This window comes from Fistularia commersonii, chromosome 19, assembly GCF_037954325.1.
Source record: "Fistularia commersonii isolate RoL2024-O1a breed Wild chromosome 19, RoL_Fcom_v1.0, whole genome shotgun sequence".
Classification (NCBI taxonomy): domain Eukaryota; kingdom Metazoa; phylum Chordata; class Actinopteri; order Syngnathiformes; family Fistulariidae; genus Fistularia; species Fistularia commersonii.
The window spans coordinates 2,555,001-2,581,097 of NC_141302.1; the positions used below are offsets into that span (position 1 = coordinate 2,555,001).

General features: G+C 44.2%; 1 protein-coding gene across 4 annotated transcripts; it reads right to left on the reverse strand.

The window, feature by feature from the left end:
* Nucleotides 1–3,415: 3,415 nt before the first annotated feature.
* casq1b (calsequestrin 1b) lies at nt 3,416–24,326 on the reverse strand. Of its 4 annotated transcripts, XM_086165818.1 has the most exons (12): nt 24,211–24,326; nt 23,321–23,566; nt 10,364–10,457; nt 8,393–8,493; nt 8,208–8,319; nt 8,052–8,125; nt 6,062–6,192; nt 5,930–5,975; nt 5,796–5,850; nt 5,610–5,710; nt 5,413–5,487; nt 3,416–5,168 (listed from the first exon to the last, which is right to left on the reverse strand). In XM_086165818.1, the coding sequence occupies exons 2-12, from the start codon at nt 23,555–23,557 to the stop codon at nt 4,908–4,910; spliced, it is 1,287 nt and encodes a 428-aa protein (XP_086021944.1). In that variant the 5' UTR covers nt 23,558–23,566; nt 24,211–24,326; the 3' UTR covers nt 3,416–4,907. The 4 variants fall into 4 exon arrangements, with proteins under 4 accessions (XP_086021944.1, XP_086021943.1, XP_086021945.1 ...); XM_086165817.1 differs by lacking the exon at nt 24,211–24,326 and having other exon boundaries at nt 23,321–23,875; XM_086165819.1 differs by lacking the exon at nt 24,211–24,326 and having other exon boundaries at nt 8,393–8,515; nt 23,321–23,461.
* Between the last annotated feature and the right edge of the window lie 1,771 nt (nt 24,327–26,097).

Consider the following 26,097-nt stretch of genomic DNA (forward strand, 5'->3'; position numbering starts at 1 on the left):
GGCTTCAGAGCAGGGGAGGCATTTCTCTAGCCAGATACCATGACCTTCTCCCTGGAACTGGTCGTGCTCGGCACCCTGGTCCTTCTTTGCAGCTCCTCGTTGGCGCCCAGAGGTCCTTGCCATCAGCGGGGAACCAAGGAGAAATACCAGAGGTTTCTAAAACATCACATTGTTGAAGAGGAGTTTGACAGGGAATTAAACGATAGCTGGACTTGGTGAGTGTGAGGGTAGCCTACGGGGCGTGGAGGCCGTCCATTATCCAGTTGTCATTTGGTATCTCGTTGTAGCAGCCGGACGAAGCTTCTCCAACCCCAATGAAGAGTTGGGTCGAGGTCTGCTGCGAATCTTCGGCCACTTGGGACCAATCTGATCTCCTCTAATCTGACCACAAAGGTCCTCGTCCCTTTGGCCAGAAGGCAGATAGCGCCATCTTTTGACTTTGACATCAAGATGGACTGTCCCAACCCTGAGGAGGTGGCTCTCCTGGGTAGTGCAGAAGTTGCAGTTCCTCACTGGAACTGAAATAGCCCGCCAGACGAATCTCGCTGAAAGTTGCACTCTGTTGTTATCTTGCAGGTACATAGGTACGAGACATTTGCTGGGTAGACCCGTGCAGTCCTTCATGGAGAAGAGGGACAAGCCACAGGTGTTGGGCATCTGCAAAGGCGGCGGTCTGCTGGTGGAAGACAACCTTTGCATGAGCAACACCCCCTTGGTTGTGTACGAGCTCAGAGTGGCAAACGGCAAAGTCCAGAATGTGGATATCAAGCAAATAAAGGTGGTGGTGGCTTGTGACAAAGTAGGTGATGAGTGCCTTCCCGTCCACTTTGAGGGCAAGGAGGAAGTAAAGCCAAAGCAACCGTTAGAGGTCTGCAAGCAGGAGATGGACGACCAAAACGAAATCCTGACATCAGTGGACCGCAAGCCGCCGACCGTCCACTGGATGTGGTCGCTGCTCACGGAGTTTCACACAAGAATCGCAGCTGCAACGGCGGTTATCTGGTAGCATCTCGACACCTGCAGGCGTCTCTGGCTCTTCTTTTGCTCTCCGTGGCCTGTCATCGTGAAAAATAAAAAGCTAATAACAGAAAATAATCTGAATGTTTTTTTTACTGCGTGTTCGGTGAGGCAGGAAGTACCGTGCCTCACCCAAAAAATAAAATAAAATAGAATAAAATAAAATAAAATAAAATGAAATAAAATGAAACTAAATAAAATAAAACTAAATAAAATAAAATGAAACAAAATAAAATAAAATAAAATAAAATAAAATAAAATAAAATAAAATAAAATAAAATGAAATAAAATAAATCAAAATTAAAGAAAATATAACAAAATAAAATAAGATAAAATAAAATAAAATAAAATAGAGTTTGGTATATTGCACATATTTGCAGTGTTAAGGTTAACAGTGTGGCAATAGAGTAACAGACAAAGTGATAAAGTTGGCCGTTTATGTGTCTGGTTTCAAACGTAAAAGGTAGCATTCACTTCAAGTGAACCTGTTTATTAATCTTCAGAGGAAATATGGTTATACAGACAGAGACTTCGGTATTACTTGGGATAGTATGTGAAATTGTCTAATAAGGTAATAAGAGAGCTCTGACTAAAACGTGTTAACTTGTGTATTCCAGGAATAAATCACATGTGACACACTAGTTTCTGCCTCCCGTGTGTAACACTAACATTAGTCTGTTTTGGAAAAAAAAAAAAGGAAACAGAAGGTGGAAAAAGACGGGTAGGAACTAGTCCAGATGATAGAGGAAGAGATTGAGGAGCTCCAGAAGAAGCTGGACAAGCTGGCCTTGAACCCAGACTCTCAGGCGTGAACCACAAAGAGCTTTTTCATGTTGTTTCACACAAACCGCAGCCGAGAACTTTTAAGGTGGTTTCCGCTCTGCTTAGACTTCCGCTCCCACGACCCTGGACCACGAGGGCTTCGGAGATGTCGACACGTCGTTGGCCTTCGGCACGTTGAGGGCCACGACCGTCGCCATGATGGAGGAGATCCAGGAGAGCCTGGACAAGCTCTCCTCCTTCGGTGGGTGGAGCCTCCGTTCCATCATCCATCGCTGTTTCCATCAAACGCCTCAAATTCATTTTGTACGTTTCCACAGAGCTGGGCAGGATTCAGGCATTCCAAGGTTTGTGTCTTCTCACCTCATATGTGTGTGTGTGTGTGTGTGTGTGTAGAAAGAGCAGTTATTATCACCATCCATCCATCCATCCATCCATCACCATCCATCCATCTAATGGAGACAAACAATGATGGAGTCCCTCATTCACGTCCTCAATGTTCTTGGACTGTTGTAGGAAACCTGCGGAGATGCTACATCGAACGGTTCCCAGGGACCTTCTTGCTGTGACGCGAAAGCGCTAATCATTGCCTGTAGAGTTGGTAGCCATTGCAAAAGTCTGATCTTACTGAGTAACACCTTCAACCACATGTGATGACTCGACTAGGTGATCACGTGTTCTCAGCGGACGACGGTTTCACATACGAACGAACCCACAAGGACAGACGGTCGGGGCCGTGTGAACATAAAAGGCTAAAGAACAGAGATGCTGCATTTTTATTGGCTCTCAAGTTTGGTTTCCGGTGAATGTTTCTTCTCAAGGTAGTCAAGAGGGCTTCAGAGCAGGGGAGGCATTTCTCTAGCCAGATACCATGACCTTCTCCCTGGAACTGGTCGTTCTCGGCACCCTGGTCCTTCTTTGCAGCTCCTCGTTGGTGCCCAGAGGTCCTTGCCATCAGCGGGGAACCAAGGAGAAATACCAGAGGTTTCTGGAGCAACACATTGTTGACCAGGAGTTTGACAGGGAATCAAAGGATAGCTGGACTAGGTGAGTGTGAGGGTAGCCTACGGGGCGTGGAGGCCGTCCATTATCCAGTTGTCATTTGGTATCTCGTTGTAGCAGCCGGACGAAGCTTCTCCAACCCCAATGAAGAGTTGGGTCGAGGTCTGCTGCGAATCTTCGGCCACTTGGGACCAATCTGATCTCCTCTAATCTGACCACAAAGGTCCTCGTCCCTTTGGCCAGAAGGCAGATAGCGCCATCTTTTGACTTTGACGTCAAGATGGACTGTCCCAACCCTGAGGAGGTGGCTCTCCTGGGTAGTGCAGAAGTTGCAGTTCCTCACTGGAACTGAAATAGCCCGCTAGACGAATCTCGCTGAAAGTTGCACTCTGTTGTTATCTTGCAGGTACATAGGTACGAGAAATTTGCTGGGTAGACCCGTGCAGTCCTTCATGGAGAAGAAGGACGAGCCACAGGTGGTGGACATCTGCAAAGGCGGCGGTCTGCTGGTGAAAGGCAACCTTTGCATGAGCAACACCTGCTTGGTTGTGTACGAGCTCAGAGTGGCAAAGGGCAAAGTCCGGGATGTGAAGACCAAGAAAATAAAGGTGGTGGTGGCTTGTGACAAAGTAAGGGAAGAGTGCCTTCCCGTCCACTTTGAGGACAAGAAGAAATTACAGCCAAAGCAACCGTTAAAGGTCTGCAAGCAGAAGATGGACGACCAAAACGAAATCCTGACATCAGTGGACCGCAAGCCGCCGACCGTCCACTGGATGTGGTCGCTGCTCACGGAGTTTCACACAAGAATCGCAGCTGCAACGGCGGTTATCTGGTAGCATCTCGACACCTGCAGGCGTCTCTGGCTCTTCTTTTGCTCTCCGTGGCCTGTCATCGTGAAAAATAAAAAGCTAATAACAGAAAATAATCTGAATGTTTTTTTACTGCGTGTTCGGTGAGGCAGGCAGTACCGTGCCTCACCCAAAAAATAAAATAAAATAAAATAAAATAAAATGAAATAAAATGAGACTAAATAAAATAAAACAAAACAAAATAAAATAAAATGAAACAAATTAAATAAAATAAAATAAAATAAAATGAAATAAAATAAATCAAAATAAAATAAAATATAACAAAATAAAATAAGATAAAATAAAATAAAATAAAATAAAATAAAATCGAATAAAATAAAATAAAACAAAATAAATAAAACAAAATAAAATGAAATGTAAAGAAATAAAATGAAATAAAATAAAATAAAATAAAATAAAATAAAATTAAATTAAATTAAATTAAATTAAATTAAATAAGGGAGGACATTTGCGGCAAAAGAGCTTATTGAGGAGAATTAAAAGTAAGACCTCAAATGGTTCAAATCAGTTTTATGGGAAAAACTTGATCTAAAATAAATTTCTCCAATTTTTTTTTACTTTTTTTTCTTGTTGGTCTTCTGATGAGTAACCTGAATTAAAATTGATTAGAATGATTGATTATAGCAAAATATGTTCCTGTGAATGTGTGTGTGTGTGTATGCTGATGATATATGAAACATTACCAGTAATCAATATGCGTGTTGCCGATTGAATAAGATGAACTTTTGAAAAGAAGTTCAGCCGTGAACGGAAACCCACCAAGACCAAATCGAGACTTTTTGACGCACAAGAAAATGACAAACCAGATGTGACCTTTGGAAAAAAAAAAATTTGTTTCATGATTTGACAGCAGAAACAGGTAGCTTTGAAAAACGTCTCAGTTTGCCACAGCGTCGTCATGGGACTTTATTTTTATTTTTTTTTAAAATCTCCCCCATGAAAAAAAAAAAAGATCTTAAGACTGTCAGTAACCTCAGGAAGCATCGCGAGGAAGTCATTTTTTTGCTTCTCATCGGCGATGAAGAGCAGACAGACATGTCGGTGACGCACCGCCGTTTATCAACGCAACTTTTGACTGAGGTCAAAAAAAATCCCCGAACTTGCGGGAACCAATCGGGCGCGTGTTTGCCGCTTGGAAAAAAAAAAAAAAAAAAAAAAAAGAAAAAAAAAATCATACATTTAAAAAAAAAAAAAGGTGTACTTTTGGATGTGCCATTACTGGAGGATGGCGGTGAAATTTTATTCGTCGTCATCATCGTCGTCGTCGTCGTCTTCATCGTCGTCGTCATCGTCGTTGTCGTCATCTTCATCATCATCTTCATCATCGTCTTCATCATCATCGTCGTCGTCGTCTTCATCGTCTTCATCGTCTTCATCGTCTTCATCGTCATCGTCGTCGGGGTCAATCTTTCCGGACAGCACGTCCTCGATCCACTGCTCCAGCTCGTCGGCGGTCGGCATGGCGTCGTCGTCGTCCATCTCCATCCAGACGCTGTCGGCCTGCGGCGGAAAGCAGAGCGGCTGACCTCCGGCGGGGGAAACCCCTAGCTTAGCATATTAGCATGTGCCGCGCGGGACCCGTCTACGATCTGGTTTGTGATTCCCCGACTCTGAAAGTGGCGTTTTTCTTCATCCACCAAGTCGCCGCCTCGGGCTAAACCGGCAAATCTTTGAGATTTTTGAATCCGAGAGCTTGGTTTTCCTTCATAAACGCCCCGTTGATCTCGATTCGCGAGTCGCTTACGTCCTCGACGTCGACGACGCCGATCTGGGGCGAGGAGAGGTCGATGCGGAAGGTCTTCTCCCAGTACGGCACCAGCTGGAAAGGAGAAGGCAGATGGGTGAGTGGTCTACTCCTGGAAGAAGGACGCCGAAGGAGCTACTGTGTAGCATTAGCCTACAAGCTAGCGGATTAGAGAACTTCGATCGTCCGTCTCGTACCAGCGGGAAGTTGTCGGGGTCGATCCAGATGATGCTGAGGTTGGGGTTGTCCGTGTTCTCGCGCGCCACCTCTTTCAGGATCTCCAGGAACTCAAAACCGTCTTGATTTTTAAAAAAGAGCGAGAAAGAAAAAAGCGTGAGCGCGATGCGGAGGGCGAGGACGCTACGCCGGGAGTCTGAGTTCACCGGGGTCGTCTTCCTCGGCGAAGGCGACGATGTGCTCCCCGTCGATGTCGTCCTCCTGCGGACGACAAAAGAAGTTGGAAGGGGAAGCGAGGTAAACAAAACTCCGCGGCGTTTGCATTCGCCGGACTCCGTACCCAGATCTCGTACATGCTGTGAGGCTCCAGCTTCCTCAGCGTGGGTCTGAAAGATTAAAAATAAAGATAAACAAAAAGGCCTTCAGGTCGGCGTAATTTTCGCGGGATTTAATCCGAGCGTCGGGTTCCCGCCTGTCGTGCTGCTCGATGAACTCCACCAGCTCGTCCTCGGTGTAGGGCTTCCCCGGGATGGTGACCGGCTCCTCCATGAAGGGCTCGTAGAAGTCCACCTCGTTTATCTTCAGCTTCAGCTTCTTGGCGATCTGGAGATCCCGTAACACTTGTTTGATTATTTAATCCAACCGAACTCCAACCTCGCGCGAGAGGAACCTTGACTTACAAGCGCACTTTCGGAGTTCCAGGAAATCCGCGCTCAGTGGATTTTTTTGCAATACAAGATCTGAGCGAGGAGCGATTTTGGGCTAGTTTGGCCGCTGCTGTCTGTGAAGCGGCGTTTAAAAACATAAGCAAGATGTGCGTGTTTTGGACTCGTCCCTGAAGGGATGGACAAGTTCTCATCGGGGAGATACGGTCATGGAGAGCATTGTCTGTGAGGAGATACATTACATTTATAGGGATTTGCTGCGGTGGACGGCGGGAACATCGACATTAACATCGTTCGGGGACGGTTTGATGAGGCGAATCAACCTCCATGTGACCCTGTAGCCTCCTCTCTCACTCCAACTACCTTCATATCTTCTCTCACTACGTCCATAAATCTCCTCTTTGGTCTTCCTGTAGACCTCCAATTCTGGCATCTGTCTACCAATATACTCACTATCCCTCCTCTGTCCATGACCCAACCATCTCAGTCTGGCCTCTCTGACCTTCTCTCCAAAACATCTAACATGTGCTGTTCCTCTGATGGACTCATTCCTGATCCTGTCCATCCTGGTCACTCCCAAAGAGAACCTTAACATCTTCATCTCTGCAACCTCTAGTTCTGCCTCCTGTCTTTTGGTCGTTGTCAGTGTTTCTAGAGCATACATGTCACTGGTCTCCCCACTGTCTTGTACACCTTTCCTTTCATTCTAGCTGATGTTCTTCTATCTCTTCGTACCCCCGACACTTTTCTCCATCCATACCAACCCGCTTGGACCCGTCTCTTCACCTCTTTTCCACACTCTCCGTTGCTCTGGACTGTTGACCCCAAGTAGCTGAAATCCTCCAGCTTCTTGATCTCCACTCCCTGTAGCCTCACCGTTCCACCAGAGTTCCTCTCATTCACACACATATATTCTGTCTTCTTGCGACTAACCTTCATTCCTGTCCTTTCCAGAGCATACCTCCACCTCTCTAGATGTTCCTCAACCTGTTCCCTGCTTTCACTACAGTTCACAATGTCGTCTGCAAACAATAAAAGGGACTCACTATAACCAACAAATGGGAGTCCCTGTGTACGAACTGATAGAACAAGGCTCATCCACCATCGGACAGGGGTCGGCAACCCGCAGCGGCAGGTGGCTTTTGAAAATACTCATTTTGAACATCTCATTTTAAATTCGAAGATTTTGTAACAGCTAAATAAAACTTGCTCTAATATTTTTGTCACTCTTTCTGCACAAAGATGGCAGCACACAGAGAAAGGACGGCATTTGTGGTTTGCTGCCGGTGGATAATTTACGTTCTGCTTTTTTTTTTTTTTTTTTTTAAATACAAGAAGGACTCAAATAAACATTGAGTATTTTGCTGAAAATGAACCTTCAACCAGCATCTTTTTTTGCATGCGGAAATGTAATGTTGTTTTCTCTGCGGTTTTTCTTTGATTTAAAAAAAAGCAACACATCTTTTGTTTTTTGCGTCACATAAAGGCAAAAAACTAACATTTTATGCCGTGTTAGTTCATTTTAAATTTCAAAAGGTTTGTGGCTCCCAATTTTTTCTTTACTCGTTTTTCAAAAAGTACAATAATTGTAGAGAAAACGAGACCAAATCCGGGGGGCTGGAACGGATTAACAGCGATTCGTTCTATTTTAATTGGGAAACCGAATTTGATATACGAGCACGTCGAGTTTCGAGAATGAATTCAACTCGTAAGTCAAGTATTTTTCACCGTTTCTCGTAATTACTTATCGATTAGTTATCAATCATTTCCTCTAAATCCCAATTGGACGGCAATAACCTTGGGGTCAAATGTGGCGAAGAACTTGACGAAGGGATGGAATTCTTCGGCGGCGTCATCGTACTCGATGAAATCTGGGCAAAAAAAAACAAGTGGAGTCAGAGGGAGGCGGCGCCGAAGGGAACGCGGCGATGTTTCGGAGGGGGCGGAGCCTACGGGAGGAACGCTCGCTCTTGAAATAGCCGACCAGCTTGATGACCTCGTCCATGTTGTGGAAGCCCTTCAGCTCGCGCTCGTTGTCGATGATCTCCACGGGGTCCTCGATCACCTGCGAGGAGGCAAGAGAGCGCTGAGAACTTCCTGGACAAGCGAGTCCGACGTTCTTTTTCTGCGCGACTTACGTCGTACAGGAACTCCACCAGGGTGTCTGCGGCCAGCTCGCCGTCGTACTCGATGATCTCGTTGTCGGCGAAGATGTAGATGCTCTCCACTTCATCCAGACCTGGTGAGAGGTTGTATGAAATCTAGTCAAGATTTTAAAAAGAATGACACAAGCACAAGTAAATAAAATATATTATTCAATGTGATGATTTAATTTATATTGAATTGATTCTAATTCATTTATTTCAACATTTGAGCTACTTCCTGCTTTCTCCTCAGAACATCAAGACTCGAGTGAACGGCGCCCCGACAACTTTTTGTGTAAAATAATCGGTAATTATTCTCATATCTTGGATCAATACCTTGCAAATAAATAATAATGTGGTCATAAATGGCTGTGTGTTTGCTATTTTGACGGTTTTAAGGTTCCCGCTAGCAATCGGCTGTTCAATAGCATACCAAGCTAATGTTAGCATGCTAGCGCCATGTTGTGCTACTGCAATGTAGCAAAAAAGGAAAGTCATTTTTTCTTTCTAGAATTGTTTTTGAAGGGCAAAGGTCAAAGTTTGGGAGAATTATCTTAAGTTTTGTTGAAATTCTATGAAATTTAACATTTTGGTTTATGGCTGTTTGTTTTACATGTGAATTCACTTAATTTAAGATCTGTCAATAGATACACTCTAATTTGCATCACCAAATTCACTGCAATTTATTTTATTTTATTCGATTTGTATTTTTCTTGGCCAAAATATTGTTGAGCTACGCGGCTGAAAATACATTTGAAAACTGCAAGATCACCGGAATTTAATCACGATAACAATAATACATTTAATTTTTGGTGCCTTGCTCGACACCCAAGGACATATACATGCGCAAAAAAGAAAAAAAAAAACAGATTGAAAAGAAATGAAAAAAGAATAAGAAAAGTGGTAAAAGTAAAAAACAAAAGAAATAAAAATAAATAAACAAACGATTACACAAATAAATAAAAATGACAGAGCTGTTAGCGTCATATGGAATTGGCCACTTTAAACAGATGTGTTTTGAATTTTCCCTCTAAAACTCGTAGTTCTTCGTACTGCATATGAGTTTATAAATGTAGTCACGCATTCTTTATTCTTCAATACATCAAAATATTGTGCAATTAATAAGTGCCTATGATTGATTTATCATTTATAAACAAGTCACGCTTGTTGCATGCTTATATAATTTACAGGCCAGCAGCTATTTTACTCAAAATAAAGGTAAACACATCCGGGTTTCAACTCGTGTTTTGTTTAAGGAACGTTTCCTGTAAATCATTAATAACGTCACGGCCGTAACCAATCCTCCTGTCTCAGGGATGCAATGCAAACTGACAATCTGAAACATTTTCTGTGTTTTCTTTAGTGGGAAAGATTTGTGATTTTGTTTTGTATTTTTCTTCCTGACAAATGTGAGCCTTCTGTCAAAGTTAGTGCAGTACCTTTAGTCACCACTAGATGACGCTGTTGCATCAAATGCTCGCCTCTGCACCTCTAAATCCCATTAAATCACTGGTGAAGTCCATTCTATGTATTTTAGGGTGTTAGGTGTGTGTCTCATTGACTACATATGATTTTGAATAAATTATTTACATATTTTCTGAATTTTAATATGATATAAATTTTGTTGTCACACCAAACAGCCCTAAAAAAAACATTGAAATATAATCAAAACTTAAATATAGATTCATTACATTGCTTTTTTTTTTTTTTTTTTTTTCAATATACATATTGTTAGATATTTAAAAGGGAACATACCGACCTGCACCTTTGGATTTTTTTCATTGTTAAGAAACGCTGTATTCAAATGCTCAATACAGATAAATCGATTCCTCGATCACCAGCTGTCAGCGGCCTCCCGATACGACGGGTTATTACCTCCAATATCGGAAAACGAAAGCGGCGTAAATGAGATGTGAGATTTTATTAGCGGTGTTTCAGTCCACTGTTTACGGTCGTCCCGCTCACCCAGCTTCTTGGCGACCGCCATGTCTTCCTTCTCGTCCACCAGGCCGAATCCAATGTCCTCATCGTCGAGATCGTCCAGAACTTGAGCCGCCAGCTGGACAGAGGAGAAGGGTGGCGTTTAGCGTCTCGAACCGTCGTCGTGTTATTACCTAATCAAAACCCACTTTCGGTTTCATTTCCACAGGCGCAACCGCTGGGCATTCCGCCTCCGTCGCTGAAAAGCGAGAGGCTCCAGGTTTGCTGCCTTGCATTTTCTAAATCGGAGTGAAACCGAAGCCAACAATCGGCAGGGGCTTCCGCCGGGGGAAACAAGAGGGGCGGAACTTGAGCCAAGTATGTCGAGAGGAAGAGACGCCGCAACAGGTGTGCGGAGAGAGGGTGTTTTCTTTTTCTTTATTTGCAGAAGTGAAGCCGCGGCGTCGTGCGTTTACGCTGTAAACGTACATTTCTCTTTCGCTCGACATGACATCCATCGGTTGCGTCACGCCCGGTTTTTTGCTCCCTCCGCGCGCAAACCCCGCGCGGAAAGAGCGGAAAGCAGCCAAGCAACAGCATCGCATGATGGTTCCGAAGCTGCGTTTTGGTTTTGAGCGCGAAACCTACGGGACGCCAAAGCCGATGCAGTTGTTTTTTTAAGAAATAACATGATTTCAGCCCCCGGGTCGCTTCCCCGTCGGTCCTCCACGAGCCGGAAAGAGGCAAAAACTGCCTATCTTTTGAGAAAACAGGTGGTCTGCTGCTGAAGATGTCGCAGGCCGGCAGCAACAGCAACATTAGCAGCGGCGGCAGCGGCAGCGGGATCTCAGACGTACCGAACATACCTGAAAGATTATTGTGGCTTGAATTGGGATCAACTGCAAGAAGAGACAACAGTCACATCTACCGGGTTTTTAAATACCAAACCGCGAATTCAGGCTAGCACGTCCGCGTCCGACACCTGTAAATAACACCCAAATATGCTAGCGCGCGGCTAATAGTCAACGCGTTTACGCCCAAACTAGCTTCGCTTCCCCCTCAGCCCCTATTACGGCGCAGCGCGGCCATATTAGTTAACACCGGGGTATTTATAAGAGAGGCGAAGTGGCGGTCCTGCTATATATGGGCTGCAAGAAAGCACGTCGGGGAGCGGAAAAGACGGCAAGAGAAGCATCCATTTAGAAACTCTGTGTGTGTGTGTGTGTGTGTGTGTGTCAGGGGAGAGGCGCTCGTCCCATCTGGTTATTTAAATGTTTATCCTTTCGTTTCTGACAAAGTCGTTAGCGCTCCGTCGGTATGTCACCCCCCCCGCCCACAGGTCACTTGTCAGAAAAGCGCCAGAAGGATGGATGTTTCTTGATTCAGATGCTTTTATAACGGTTTAATTTGAAGCTGTATAACGGGAAGCTTTAGAGAGATAAAAAAAAAAAAAAAAAAAAAATGCGTAAATTCATATTAAAACAACAAATAAAAAAAAACTTTATGACATCGCGAGAACAAAGTTGGAGATGAATCAGCGTGGAGTCTGAATAATACGGAGGTAAATAGACGATATCGCGCGTCGTGATTAAAATGCAAATGATTTTGCGATATCTTGGTAAATAAGATAAAATGTCCGGGAACAAAGAGGCACATATTGTCTGGCTGGTAATTTACTGTCGGCGCCTCCATTCAACTCTTCCATCTTAGGAATAAATTAGACTCAAAATGCAAGATTTTTACCTTTTGACCAGTGTGTGTGTGTGTGTGTGTGTGTGTGTGTGTAGTTTATGTTCAGCAGAGCTATTAAAGAATTTGTTGGGTATTCTTCTTCTCCAAGTTGCTTCAGGGGTTCGGAGACTTACGGGTTTTTAATTAGGTTTTGGGTTGAAAATTACGATTTGCCGTTTTCAAGCAGGTGGCTTTGGCTCGCACAACACTTTTATTGTCTTTTGTCGTTATCCGTCCGTCCGTCCGTCCGTCTCATTCTGTCTCTGACGGTAAAAAACGGCTAATGAAAGCTAAACTATCAAAAAAAGCTGTTGGGAGTCAAAGTCACTATTTCCACTTGGAGCAAAGATTGTAGGATTCTCCATTGCAGAGTTTTAATTGCTTTGACACACTCACACACACACACACACACACACACACACACACACACCAACACGCCGACAAAGCAGGTGCATGTTGCTAGCGGCGTAATGCTACGTGAAGCCCCTCCCCCAGGGGGTGTTAGCATGTTAGCAAACACCCTATTATTTTTTATATTTTATTTTACCAAACACTGGTAGCATCCTATGCACATAATAAATATGTTGTACATGCTGTAAATATGGAATAATATGTAAAATATTCTATTTAAATATACTTCAATTGGCATGAATACAGCTCTAATAGGGTGAGTGTAACCATTATTATGTAATAGCTTGCGAGTAAAAAGCTAAGCTCATGTAAATAAATGTCGTAAAGATTTTATCGATCGCTGTTTATTTTTACGAGGGGATTCAGCCGCATTGTGTTATGAAAATAAAAATGTATTTGTTTTATTGAAGCACAAAATAAACTTAGCACAGTCTCAGCGTTAACATTGGAAACACTGTCATAAAACATGAATGTGCGGCGTTTATTAGTTAGATACATATAATAACAGATATAGAATACAATTGATATAAAATTGTTAAAATTTATAATTGAAAAATGCTCAAATATTTCTTTATAAATAATTATTATTGTTTTCTAAAAAAAAAAAAAACACTGTTTCTTATTGTAACTTTTAAGTTGTAACTGCATTAAACCTTTTTCCAGGTGATTGTGATGTTAATTTTTACCTGTTAATTTTCAGCCTATATTTTATAGGATAAATGGATTTGCGCGCCGCGTTTCTACCGTGCAGAACAATTAATAATAAACGTGTTTGAGGACAGGAGGCCTTCGAGGGAGAAGATTCAAAATACCAGAGGAGCAGCTGTCCACTGTGATGAATAATTTGGCCGAGAACGTATTTATTTGTCTTTAAGTAAGAAAACAACGACGATTCCTGGCAGTGAAGCGGGAAGTCTGGATTGGACTCGAGCGCTAATGCACGCCCGGGCTGAAAACAAGCAAAACTCCCCCGTCATTGTTCTCGCCGAGGAAAAAAAAAATCAATTAAAAACAACCCGGCAAATTAGATTGTCTTGAAAAAAAAAAATAAAAATAAAGGATGTTCACCCTCCCCCTCCCACCTCCATCCAGTGTGTAAATTAGTAATGTAACGCACGAGGACGTTCTACACCAGGCTGTTACATAACACTGCGCCGGGGTGGTCATGAAATATTCAGATGGAGCAGTGTAAAAACACACACACACACACACACACACACACGCCGGTCACCAGCAACAGTGGTGGGATGTCGCGCGAAACATCCAAAACCGCTTTTTTGCAAAACGACCCCCCAGCCGTCAGATGGACGTTTTTGAATTTCGTCCGTTGTTGTTGTTGTTGTTGTTGTTGTTGTCGGCGAGGATACACGTGAGGAGTCGGGGATGAAAAAGAATCCTCACAAGCGCACGAGCTGATTCACCGCTACAAAACTCCGAAGGCGGGAGGGACCATCTGCGAGTGAGTCACTCGCCGTCAACAAGCGGCCACATTGCAAAGGCGGTCCCGCCTCTGCACCCGTTCTGCTCGGGGGGCTCGTGGCGAGCGGCGGGGAACGCCAGCAGGCGCTCAAGACGGCGGGCCGCCACCCGCCACGCCCGCCAAGACACCTCACCGATATAAACATGACCTGCGGGCGGTTTTCGACCGAAACCCGCATCGACATCATGGTGGCCCCTTAAAGGATGAAACTGTAACAGTATAAATGGAGATAAATGTTAAATAAGTCAGTCAAAATGTTAGATATGCATTTGCATAGATGTAAAAAACAGTTTTAATGGTTGCTCTGTTACAAAGCTGGCGTGAATACGATCTGCCGCAATCGTAGTTTGGTTTCTAATTCTTGTAAAATGTTTTTAGCATTTTAGCATTTAGCATCCGGGTTTGGTGTCTCGATGCCGGCGTACGTTGTGCTCTCAGACAACCGACGCTGAATCTTCGCACAAAAGACATACCGGTGTTTCTTCGTGAAGCGCAAATATGACATTTTTCTTGAAACAGCCTTCCGTCTGCATCAGCCAGGGATCTTTGTATTTCTTAATTCCGCTTGTTGAAAATGGCACTGATGTGGATCTAATGGCGGGATGGCGTCATCCGCGGGTCACATGATGGACATGAGTTTTGGGAAATTACAGTCAAAGCGCAATGACTTATTTATTTTAAGACAATCAGAACTTTTAAGAGGTTCTGGAGGGCCACAGAAAATAAGGTGGCGGGCCAGAATCGGCCCGCGAGCCGTGCGTTGGACACTTGGGCTCGACATTTTACTTTGGACTTTGGAGGTTTTTCACCTCAAACTGTCATTTCCCTTGTTTGACTCCCTCTTATATTCATCTACTTCCTGTATCGACCGACGTCACGACTTCTGTGAGACTCCTTCGGGACAACTTTGGGTCTTATCTGAAGCCTGACCCAGATTTTCTTCCATCTCATCCTTGGGTTTGTGTTTGGTTGCCTTCACTGACTGCTTATTTGCGTGGGACCTTTGAGTTGAACTGCACAAGTGCACTCTGGTGTACACACTATTTTCGAAACCTGATCGTCACTGGATGGAGCGGGTATCTTAAATATTTGGGCTACAATTTTTCCACTTCAGCTGTTGTCCCGTTTCTTCTGTGCCACTCAGGCTACGTTTTTTTTTTTTTTTTTTTTTTGCTACCTTGGCCAATGTTTCTGATGCGTATTTTCCTGATTTTAACTCACTCAAAAAAATAGCATTTTCACATCTGTGTGTCCAGCAAGGCTAAATAAATTATAAAAAGGTACGACGGATTTAATTTCAAAAAAGTACATTTGAAACAGGAGCGGCGAGACAGGCAGGGTGACCACTTCCTGCTTTCACTGTCGATTTGTAGTAGCCTGTAATTAAGTACATTAGCGCTAGGTTAGCATATTATCTCTGCAGGAAATGACAGTAAATTTAACCCCTGCCGTGAAAAAAGCAAATATAGAGCGGCGACTTTGTCTAGTCCAGCCTTGCATTGTATTCCATATATAACTTTCTCAATTAATTAGAATATTGTAATAAAGTTCTTTATCTTCTGTAATGCAATTAAAAAAACAAAAATGTCATACATTCTGGATTCATTACAAATCAATTGAAATATTGCAAGCCTTTTATCATTTTAATATTGCTGATTATGGCTTACATCTTAAGAAAACTCAAAATATTAGAATATCATGAAAAAGTAATTGTTGTTTTTTTTAATTGCAGTACAGAAGATAAAGAACTTTATCACAATAATCTAATTTTCTGACACAGTCCTGTATATCTATATTTTGTATATATATTTATATTTATATATATATCATATATATAAATATGATATCTATATAATATTATATATTTATATTACATTTATTTACACCCTTATATTTACCTTTGGTTTAGCAGAGATATTTCTATTACTTTGGGTCTGACACAATCAAAAGACGTGATGTACAGACTGCAGAGTGATATATTCTCCAGACAATATGATATAAATATATAATATGATATAATATATATGTATATATATATATAATATTATATATTATATTATTACATTATATTATATTATAGTATATATAATATTATTATATTATATGTATATATATTTTATATATATATCATATATATCATATAATATTATATATAATATATATATTTTATATATGTGTATATATTTATATATATAATACATACATATATATATATATATATATATATATATATATATATATATATATATATATATATATATACATACCACCTGTGTGAGGTGGTCTTCGAAAACGTAATCTAATTCTAAATGCATTTTTGAAACATTTCTTCACACATTTCTTTTTAAATTTAACAAAACCCATCGTTAAGCGCCGATTGCCACAAGCTACTGTCGTCTGACAAACCCCGCTCAAGCTAACCTAGCTAGCGCGCGCCTGCTGCTTTGCAGACAGCTGCTAAATACTAGCCGTTAGCGATGCTAATGTTTTCCAGTTAGCTTTCGAAGAACAAAGTGGAAGATCTTAAAATGACATTCACATCTGCTACATATTACTGACCCTAATAATTTATAAACTACATTCAGAAGAGGAATATAATTTAAAACTTAGCACAAGAGACTTCGCTTTTTCCGAAACAGTGTGGAGCGTCAGGAGCGGTACAAGTTGGCGGCTTTTTGGCATCCCATAATAAACTGCTGCTGCGGAGACTCCAACAATGCAAAGCCAAGGTGCCTCTGGTGAACCTTCGAAAATATTAACCCACTCTTTAATTAGATTTTTGTCAGAACACGTCTAAGTGTATGTAAGTGTGTGTGTGTGTGTGTGTGTGTGAGGAGGCACATTGCAGGCTCGGATATGAGTTGTGTTACCATGACAACATCTTTCCAAAGAGACATACCAATTTGCGCCTTTTTTTTTTTTTTTTAACCCCCCCAATAAGCGCATTTTTTTCTCATAACTGAGAAAATGTCATGAATAATATTAAACCCCCTCCTCCAACCAGGAGGATCCGGTAAATACGGAATATTTAAGGGGTAATAAACAACACATTTCCTCTTAAATTGGCCTTAAATATCTTGATGTAGTGGAGTAGTGTGTGTGTGTGTGTGTGTGTGTGTGTGCAGGGGGGGTTTAAATATAGCATGGCAGAAGCAACAGTGAACCACGGGAACTATTTTGGCCGGTTCTTTCGGAGGGGAACCCGCTGACAGGTCTCTTATTGAGCTGCAAACGCTGACACTCAACACTTAAATTGTAACCGATGGGTTCCGGAGGTTTTTCGCCGGAGAAACGACGGCTGAGGCGGAAAAAAAAAAAAAAAATTCTCCTCGGTTTCGCCGGCAGTTTCCGATATATGCGTTTCTAAAAAGAAACTCAATTCCGAAGCCCGAATTTGGATAAGCAGAACTGGTTATGAACGCGTAACTTGCGTTTTTGCACCAAAGACGCCCCTGAGATACCGGGCAACTCATTGGCCCTTGTTATTAATCCCTTCAACCTCTTGCCCATCAACACGTCCCAGAAGCGAGGCGTCTAAACATATCACGGCGTGTTTAATGGGATCGCCTCTGACAAATCGGCTCCTTAATTTAGCATCTCGTAGGGGGGTTAGTCAGAGCTCTTGTCAGCGCCTCCCGTGTCCTTTCACTCACAGGAGAGTTTCGACTCGTTATCTGGAGCGTGACCTTTCTCTTTGCCGCCGTGGACGCGCCTGAGACGGAAGAGGCTCGGCGTTGTCGTTCCTTTTATCTCCTCTTTCCTATTTACATCGGCAGCTGCTTTTATGTCTCTGTTTGAAAGGCACCGGGGAGAGGACTTTGCTTTGCATTTCTTTTTAGTTATAATTTTATCCTTGTGCGGTCGGTTAACGGGAATAATATGATAATATACGTCTCCCAGGTCATGGCTGATGCTTGTCAAAATCTGAGCTGGTCTAAGTTGTAATGGGTTGTTGTGTTGATGGGGGTTGATGTTAGGGGGAACAAAGATGCGACTTCTGGGAACTTGCTGAAGAACTAAAGAAGCCTCTCAGATGAAGGGTGAAGCGCCTTCAAGAGAAGAAAATCAGGCCCAGTTGCCACAAAAATATTTTGTCAAGATTTAACCAAGTAAGGTATAATGTCTGAGGACCTACCTGGGTAAGGTAACCAGGTAATGAACAACTTCTGGGGACCTACCTGGGTAAGGTAACCAGGTAATGAACAACTTCTGGGGACCTACCTGGGTAAGGCAACCAGGTAATGTACAATTTCTGGGGACCTACCTGGGCAAGGTAGTCAAGTACGGTACAACATCTGGGGACCTACCTTGGTAAGGTAACCAAATAGTGTACAACTTCTGGGGGACCTACCTGGGTAAGGTAACAGAGTAGTGTACAACTTCTGGGGGCCTAGCTTGGTAAGGTAACCAAGTAAGTTGCAACTTCTGGGGAAACTACCTGGGTAATGTAACCAAGTAAGGTACAACTTCTGGGGAACTATCTGGGTAAGCCATCTAAGTAAGGTACAACTTCTGCTGACTTATTTGGGTAAGGTAACCAGGCAATGTACAGTTTCTGGGGACCTACCTGGGTAAGGTAGTCAAGTACGGTACAACATCTGGGGACCTACCTTGGTAAGGTAACCAAATAGTGTTCAACTTCTGGGGGACCTACCTGGGTAAGGTAATCAAGTAAGGTACAACATCTGGGGACCTACCTGGGTAAGGTAACCAAGTAAGGTACAACATCTGGGGACCTACCTGGGTAAGGTAATCAAGTAAGGTACAACATCTGGGGACCTACCTGGGTAAGGTAATCAAGTAAGGTACAACATCTGGGGACCTACCTGGGTAAGGTAACCAAGTAGTGTACAACTTCTGGGGGCCTAGCTTGGTAAGGTAACCAAGTAGTGTACAACTTCTGGGGGCCTAGCTTGGTAAGGTAACCAAGTAAGTTGCAACTTCTGGGGGAACTACCTGGGTAAGGTAACCAAGTAAGGTACAACTTCTGGAGACCTACCTGAGTAAGCTAACTAAGTAAGGTACAACTTCTGCTGACTTATGTGGGTCATGTAACTAGGTAATGTACAGTTTCTGGGGACCTACCTGGGTCAGGTAGCCAAGTAAGGTGCAGCTTCTGGGCACTTATTTGGGTGAGGTAACCCCGGGTAAGTCCCTAGGAGTTTTACTTTTGTTACCCCTGACAACACTCCCATGAACACAACAATCCTGTTCAACCTAGTTTGGGCAAAACAACTCTCCCATTAACATAACAAGCCCCACAACCCTGGTGGTTATATAAGGAAAACTCTCCACAGTCCGTTCAAATTGAAGAAGCCTCTCAGATGAGAGGTGAAACATCTTCAAGGGAAGAAATTCAAGCCACAAAAACATTTCCACAAGTGATAATAATAAGTACTAATCTGCTTTTAATCGGTTTCCTCATTGCAGATTTGTTGAAGGATCCGTTCCGATCCGAGCCCGAGTCGAGTGGCGTTGTAATAACCGCCACAGCATCTGGAGCGGAGACGCTTTAAGATGTGACACCGGTAAGATCCCTCAAAATAATATTCTCAAAGACACTGAACAGGCCAGAGCCGAGTTCTCCCTCGCAGAGGCTTGAACTCGGAAGTTGGGCGCAGAACCCGGCGCCAAACGGGAAGAGCGAGGATGGCTGGTGATTTGAGTTTTAGTTTCTACGAAAGACCAAGAAGGTCCCAAATGGACCTCCTTCGTCCAAGCCGATGGAAGCGTGTCAGAAGAAGCACTATCGCTGATGTGCGCGATTCATCTTCAGCTGACTGTCAAAAAATATCCGTGTTAGTCCTTTGGAACATTTCCCATCCTTGTTCCTTTCTTTTCAACGTGGAGGCAGAAATAATGTTGTACCGGGTCAAACGCAATTATCTCTGAAGGGCAGTCGTGAAGTTCGGCCAGAAATCCGGCTCGTCATTTCTTCTTTTTTAATCCGTGCGGCAATTCAGACGTTATAAAACCGCTCTTTTCTGTGTCCTGAACCGGGAAAAACAGGATGTGGAAATGACATAATCATATATAAAGTATAACGCTGATGATTCGCGCTAATATAATATATTTTACTAATATATATTACTGGTCAGAGTTGCCGAACCATGAAGAAAATGACAGCCTGCAACATATTTCTGTCGGTGTTAGGAAGGGGAGGGGCTTTGTGTTGCCACGGCAACAGTCTTTGACTTTTTAGCTCCCTTTGCGGATGAAGGCCGGTTAAACAAAATGGGAGATTTCCTTGGGAATCTCTTTTTTCTTTATTCCCTGCCTTTCATCAACATCATTATATTGATATATCTGCATGCTACTGTTAGCTGACATTTTGCTATTGTTAGCTATTGTTAGCTAATATAGCTATTGTTAGCTATATTATCATTTATTAGCCAAATATATCCTTCTTGGGGGGGATTTAGCCATTAGCTTGATTAACCTCTGGTTAAACATGAAGTGCTGCAAACATTCTGCACTCTCTTGTTGCCCGGAAACAAATCCAGTGGTTTTATCGCGCAAGAACGGCGTCCTGGGCGTCCTGACGGGTAGCCGAGCCGTCGGATCTTCCGGCGACCGAATATAGTGAGGGCCCGCGCCCATCTCGCAACATTCCCGACGTAGCAAATTTGCCGGCTCTCCTGTTTCCAGCGGCATTGCTGCCATAGCGCTTGCGTGTCATGCTAACATACGACATGCCGCCGCCATGTAGCACGCCATCCTGAGATCAGGTTTGACGGGGACGGGGGGTCGAGACTCTGCACTTGATGTTTTGGTCCGTTTACCGTCTAGCTAGCGGTATTTAGGCAGGCGGGGCTGCACAAGTGCGAATTGCAAATATTGGAGTGGTAACATGATTAGCAGCATGTCTTAGTTTAGCGTGTTGACGTGATTATTGGGGTGATGTCACCCCTCTGGTCATCGGCCAGATTGTTCGGCAGCATTTTACAGATTTGATCTCATCGCATCGTGACTTCTGGGGGTTTTCGAAGTAATTCTGGTCCCCTTTCCTGAACGCTGCACCTGGCGTCATAGCAACGGAGCATGTGCGGAGGTTTAAAAAAGGGGGTACAAGTAAAAAGATCGGCTGCAACCCGAGCTGAGCCGTGATTGACGAGCGCGGGCATTTACAGTACGCGGTCATGCCGAAGGTCAGAGTTGAGAAGTCGGTTCTTAAATCTCCCTCCTGGAAGCCTCATAATATTTGGTTTGAGTCATAATAGTGAGCGGCGACGTTGGCAGAACGTTGGAGATCATTTTGAATCGAATTACCGCGGGGGGGTCGGAGGGGAGCACGTCAAATCGGTCTTGTGCAAACTGGGCTCCGGCCCAGCTGGTTTAACTGCTTGTTAATGTCACTTTCCACGAATTTGACCCATAAATCTTTATTTATATCGCATGGGGAGCTACAAGTCTCGCACCGTGGGCGGGGAAGAGGTAGCCACAGGCTACCGTTTGAGTCGACTTTTAGCGGGTTTATTACAACATTAGCAACGCTATGAAGATCAAGTTATTCTGAAGCTTTTTCGCTGAAGCCCTGGATCCAGACAATTACTACTAATAGAAGTTAATCAATAATTGTAATAGTTTTAACAAAACCATTTCATGCTCCTCTTGCAGAAGTTAATTAGCATCACGTTAAAAGAGCTTTTTTTTCGGGAGTCCGGTGTCCGAGTCGGTGACTTGGTAAAAACTAGTTCCGCGTGAACCGTTCAGAGCTAACGCATTGGCGGCAAAGTTCTGCGCGTGAAATAATTTAAAGAAGTAACTGTGAGTAGAAGAAAAGAAACTAAACAACAGCTTCGTGCAGGATTGAGACCAGTGGATGATTTATGCAGCCCTAAAATCAAAAACATCGCCAACTCTGAGCTCTGCGGAAGATGCCCGATGCTAAAACTGTGGATTGTGGACAGCTAACAAACAGGCGAAACGCGCGAATGTCAAGCTAGCAGAATTTGACTGCTTAAAACAGCGGTTAAAAACACTGCTAACAGCATAATTTGAATCATTGGTTGGTTATTCTTAACCTTACAGGCTAATATGGTTGGTACATAACTTAATCTACAGATTTTGGTGCAGTTAGCATCACTTGTCCCACGGCTAACAATGGTTAAAAGTGGTTTAATTCACACACCTGGGGGTAACAGATGCTAACAAAGGCTAACGATTGTTATGCTAGTTGTATGGTTTACATACTGTCTAGCAGGCACATTTACATTTGGTCTTTTCTTTATAATTACTTTAATTCTATTTTCATTTCAACAAAGTATTTGGCAAGTTTGCACTGATTTATCCTTTTTATACATTTTTTCTTTAACTGACTTTTTAAAAATGTTTAGTTTAATAAAAGAACACATAATAATTAGCATGAAAGACTAGCATCTTTTCTTTAAAACTAAATAAACAGTTATACTGAAATGATCTACAAATTATCTGCAAAGTAGACATTGATAGCGTTGAAATGTAAACACTTTGCGGCGCCGCTAACTGATCGGAAGACAGCGTGCCGGCGTGTTGATTTATTTATTTTCCCTCGACAAACTGATTGAAAATCAATCAGTCCACGAGCCAATCCACGCCTGCACCTGGCATGTGTGTGTGTGTGTGTGTGTGTGTGTGTGTGGTGGACAGCAGAGCTGACAGAGCAGCGGAGGGGGGGGTGGGAAGGTTGTAGTACAGGCGAAAAAAAAGATGGCGGTTGCTATTTACAGAGGTGACTTGCGCAGGCCGGTATAAAGCACACTGTAAGAAGACACCGACACGCCGCCCCCTCGCCCCTGCTGAGCATCCCATAAATGTTTCTGGTGTTGTCTTTTATTAACAGCACTTTAAAAGTGAGTAGAATACTGCCTTGCCAGCGGGGTGATTTGTGGAATCAGGTTTTTAGCCAAACCAGAGGCCGTGCAGCCCGATCAACATAAACCCGCCGCGTCTTGTTGTTAGTTAGCATCCGTAGCAGGCGAGCGGCAGAGCATCGCTCCGCGAAGGCGTGAGGGGAAATCAATGGATCGGAAATTGGAAATTGATCAGCTTTTTTATTCAGCGCTAGGTTTTGTTTTTTTTTTGTTTTTTTTTTTGGACGATAATCAATATCTTTGCTAAAAAAAACAACCCCTTTGACCACTAACACCCCCCCCCCTCACCCCACCCCTTCCTCCACAACGCGGTTCCCTTTTTTGGCTGATTTGCGATTCGTCGTGTTGTCATGGAAACTATGCCCCACCGCGACCAGAAGCTCCTTCGCTTCCTCCTCAGCTGTCAACGGCTACGGCCGCCGTCATCGAAACCCGCCGCCGTTCGAAACTGCATTCAGGAACGGGAGCCAAGCGCTTCACCTAAAACCCGTGACCCTTCCTCTACATCCCACCCTGGTAGAGACCCACCTCCAAGGCCAGCTCCTCTATCTGGAGCTGCTTCAGGGCGTTGCGGTTCCCTTCCACGTTCTTGTGGTAGTAGATCACCATCACGTCGTACTTCTTCATGACCGACTTGTAGTTCTTCGCGCCGAGGTCGTGGACGCGGTCCTTGCCGTCGTATTCGGGGATTTCCAAGCCCTTCTCCCCCCAGGACAGGGACCCCAAGGAGAGGAGGACCACCGCAATCGCCCAGCCCCACTTCATGGCTTCCACCTGGTGGTCAGGAGAGCGTCCTCCTCTCAGAGCGTTAGCGGTTAGCGGTTAGCGGTTAGCGGCGGTGTAGAAGACGCGGGGCTGATGCAGCGGAGGGTCGTCCCTGGAGGAGTTAGCAATGAGCGTCGCTTCCCGTCTCCACCGGCTGGAGAAGAGCAGGTCCCGCAACGACGGGCCGGCTTTAAAAAAGACCTACACGTGGTTTCGCTGACGACGGGAAAAGGGGGCGGGGCCTGTTTTTTTGCAGCCTTCGCCGGAGAGACGGGTTGCCGAAATGAAAATGGGAGGAGTCAAGGTTGTACGGCCACCTGTTCTGCAGCGGCGGCCGTGGAGAAAAGGGGCAGCGGCGGCGAGGGGAAGCGGCGTCGCTTCCTCGCCGCCGCCGGACGCGCGGGGGAAGCAGCCGAAAGACGAGCTCCGGGATGCCATTCCCATATTAAGTTTTGCAGAGCGGCCAGCAGCATCACGCTAAAAATAAAAGCCCCCCGCCGACGCGGACAAGATGGCGTCCGCTGAGACTCTTGGCGCTCGCCCGGCCTCTGACGCCCGGCCAAAGCAAACCTCGGCGTGACAAAAACAACAATACGCTAGCTAGCCGCCACGCTAATGTCGTACACTCTCCTTCATCCGCATTTCGTCATTACCCGCTATTATACACGATGAAATCGCATCGTGACGCACTCCCCGGCCACCTGGCGCCGTCCGTTTCCTCTCCGCGCCGACTTTTCCCCGTCTCCACGGCGATCGGATGGCGTGGTGGACGCGAGGTGCGTTCAGCGAGGCCGCGAGCAGGTGAGGGAACGCCAATCGGCGTCCTGTCAGCCATTAGCGACCATGAGAAATGGGTGTCTATTAATAACGGCGTGCAACCCGATCGGACGGCTGCAACTCTGCCAGCCTCACGGCGTGTGTGTGTGTGTGTTTGTGTGTGTGTGTGTGTGTGTGTGTCACAAGAAGACTTCATTTTTGTTTTTAATGAATGACAAACTCAATTTAAAAACGTGAACTCTGGGACAAAAATAAGAAAAATACAATAACACAGTGTTCAATATCCAATTTATTAAAAAGTGTTTTTTTTTTATTTTACTTTTAATTAACTTAAAAATCAAATCCTTATTTGTCTGTCAATTAAGTTGAGCCGAAGGGTTTTTATTTTAAGACGCGATCGTCTCTCGGGTGCGTCAACGCTGCTTTTCGATTATTATTAAAAAAACAGAAAAAACACGATTTTTTTTTCTTTTCTCTTTTTTTTGTTGGATGGAAAGTTTCTTGTCGGGAATGAATTTCACGGTCAACGCGTCTCATTCTACATCTGCATTTTTTATCGTTCTCTTTTGCAAACGGCGCCGGAAGAGTTTGAATCGAAGGAAATAAAAAAAGGGGCGGGGCTTAACGGCAGCTCTTGAAACCATTGGTCCGCCGGTGCGAGTTCTTCTCCCACTCGTCACCCGGTTGCAAACATACCATGCTAATTGATGTTACCGCGTCTTTTTAATGAGCGTGTGTGTGTGTGTGTGTGTGTGTGTGTGTGTGTGTGTGTGTGTCTCTTTTGGGAAGCAACAGCGCCCTCCACTGGAGGTTTTCACACGGCCTCTCTTTCGAAAGAACGAGCCGCCGTACGGTGTGTGTCGAGGTCATTAAAGCGTGTGAGTGTCTGTGGATGTGTGTGTGTGTGATGGGGGGGGGGGTTGCCATGGCGACAAGGAGGTCGACTCAAAAGGACTCGCACTTCAACCGAAGCACAAAAACGCGCCGCGAGCTGCCAGGGGTGATGCTGCACAATTTTTTTTTTTTTAAGGGGGCAGAATCGACACGTGCGTTTTAGTTTTTTTGTTTTTTTTTCGCCGTCTTTTCAGCCGAAGCGCTCCTTTTGAAATTCTTTCGCTAAAAATAGAGAGCCGGGGCTCATCCTCTTCCCCCCGCCCCACCTTTGAAAGACCTCCGTGTCGTACGTCACCTCCTTCTCCTCGGTGGCGTTGCGACACGTCGACGAGTCGGAGCGCTAATGAGATCTAAAGGCTCGGTGACTGGGGGAGGAGGGGGCGTCGGAAGGTGTAATGTGAAAAGAGAAAATGAGGTGAGAGATCGAGGAGAGCAATAAGAGGGGAGGAAATGAAAGAACGGCATCTGAAAGGAGGAAGGGAAATTAAAATCCAGCGGTTTGAACACGACGAATATTTCGAGATGTGATGAAGATTCGGTAGAAAGGAGGGCAAAATACCCTAAAAAAAAAAAGAAAAGTGGCCCCGATTGCGAGTGCATTTAATTGACGACCCCTTCGATTTGCTTTAACGGGGAAAATCTTGAAACGCGAACCCTCTTGATGACGACTCCCGGATGAAGAGTCGAAATCTTCCTGTTCAAAGTGCACAGTTCGGACAGAACTAAACTGTTTTTTTTGCCCGGTTCGAGTCGAGATTTTCGCCGGAATCCACATTTCCGTCGTCTGCAGCTCCGAAACCTGGAAGCCCAAGGTCGGCAGATACCAATCATGTGGAGCTCAACCTACTTTTAGAGGCTTTTTGTGTTGG

Excerpts from the sequence above, each read along its gene's own strand:
- casq1b (XM_086165818.1), bottom strand. The coding sequence starts at position 23,557 with ATGAAGTGGGGCTGGGCGATTGCGGTGGTCCTCCTCTCCTTGGGGTCC. Across the intron at positions 8,320-8,392 it reads TGGTGGAGTTCCTGTACGAC|GTGATCGAGGACCCCGTGGA; the intron begins GTAAGTCGCGCA and ends GCCTCCTCGCAG. Across the intron at positions 5,976-6,061 it reads TTCATCGAGCAGCACGACAG|ACCCACGCTGAGGAAGCTGG; the intron begins GCGGGAACCCGA and ends TTAATCTTTCAG.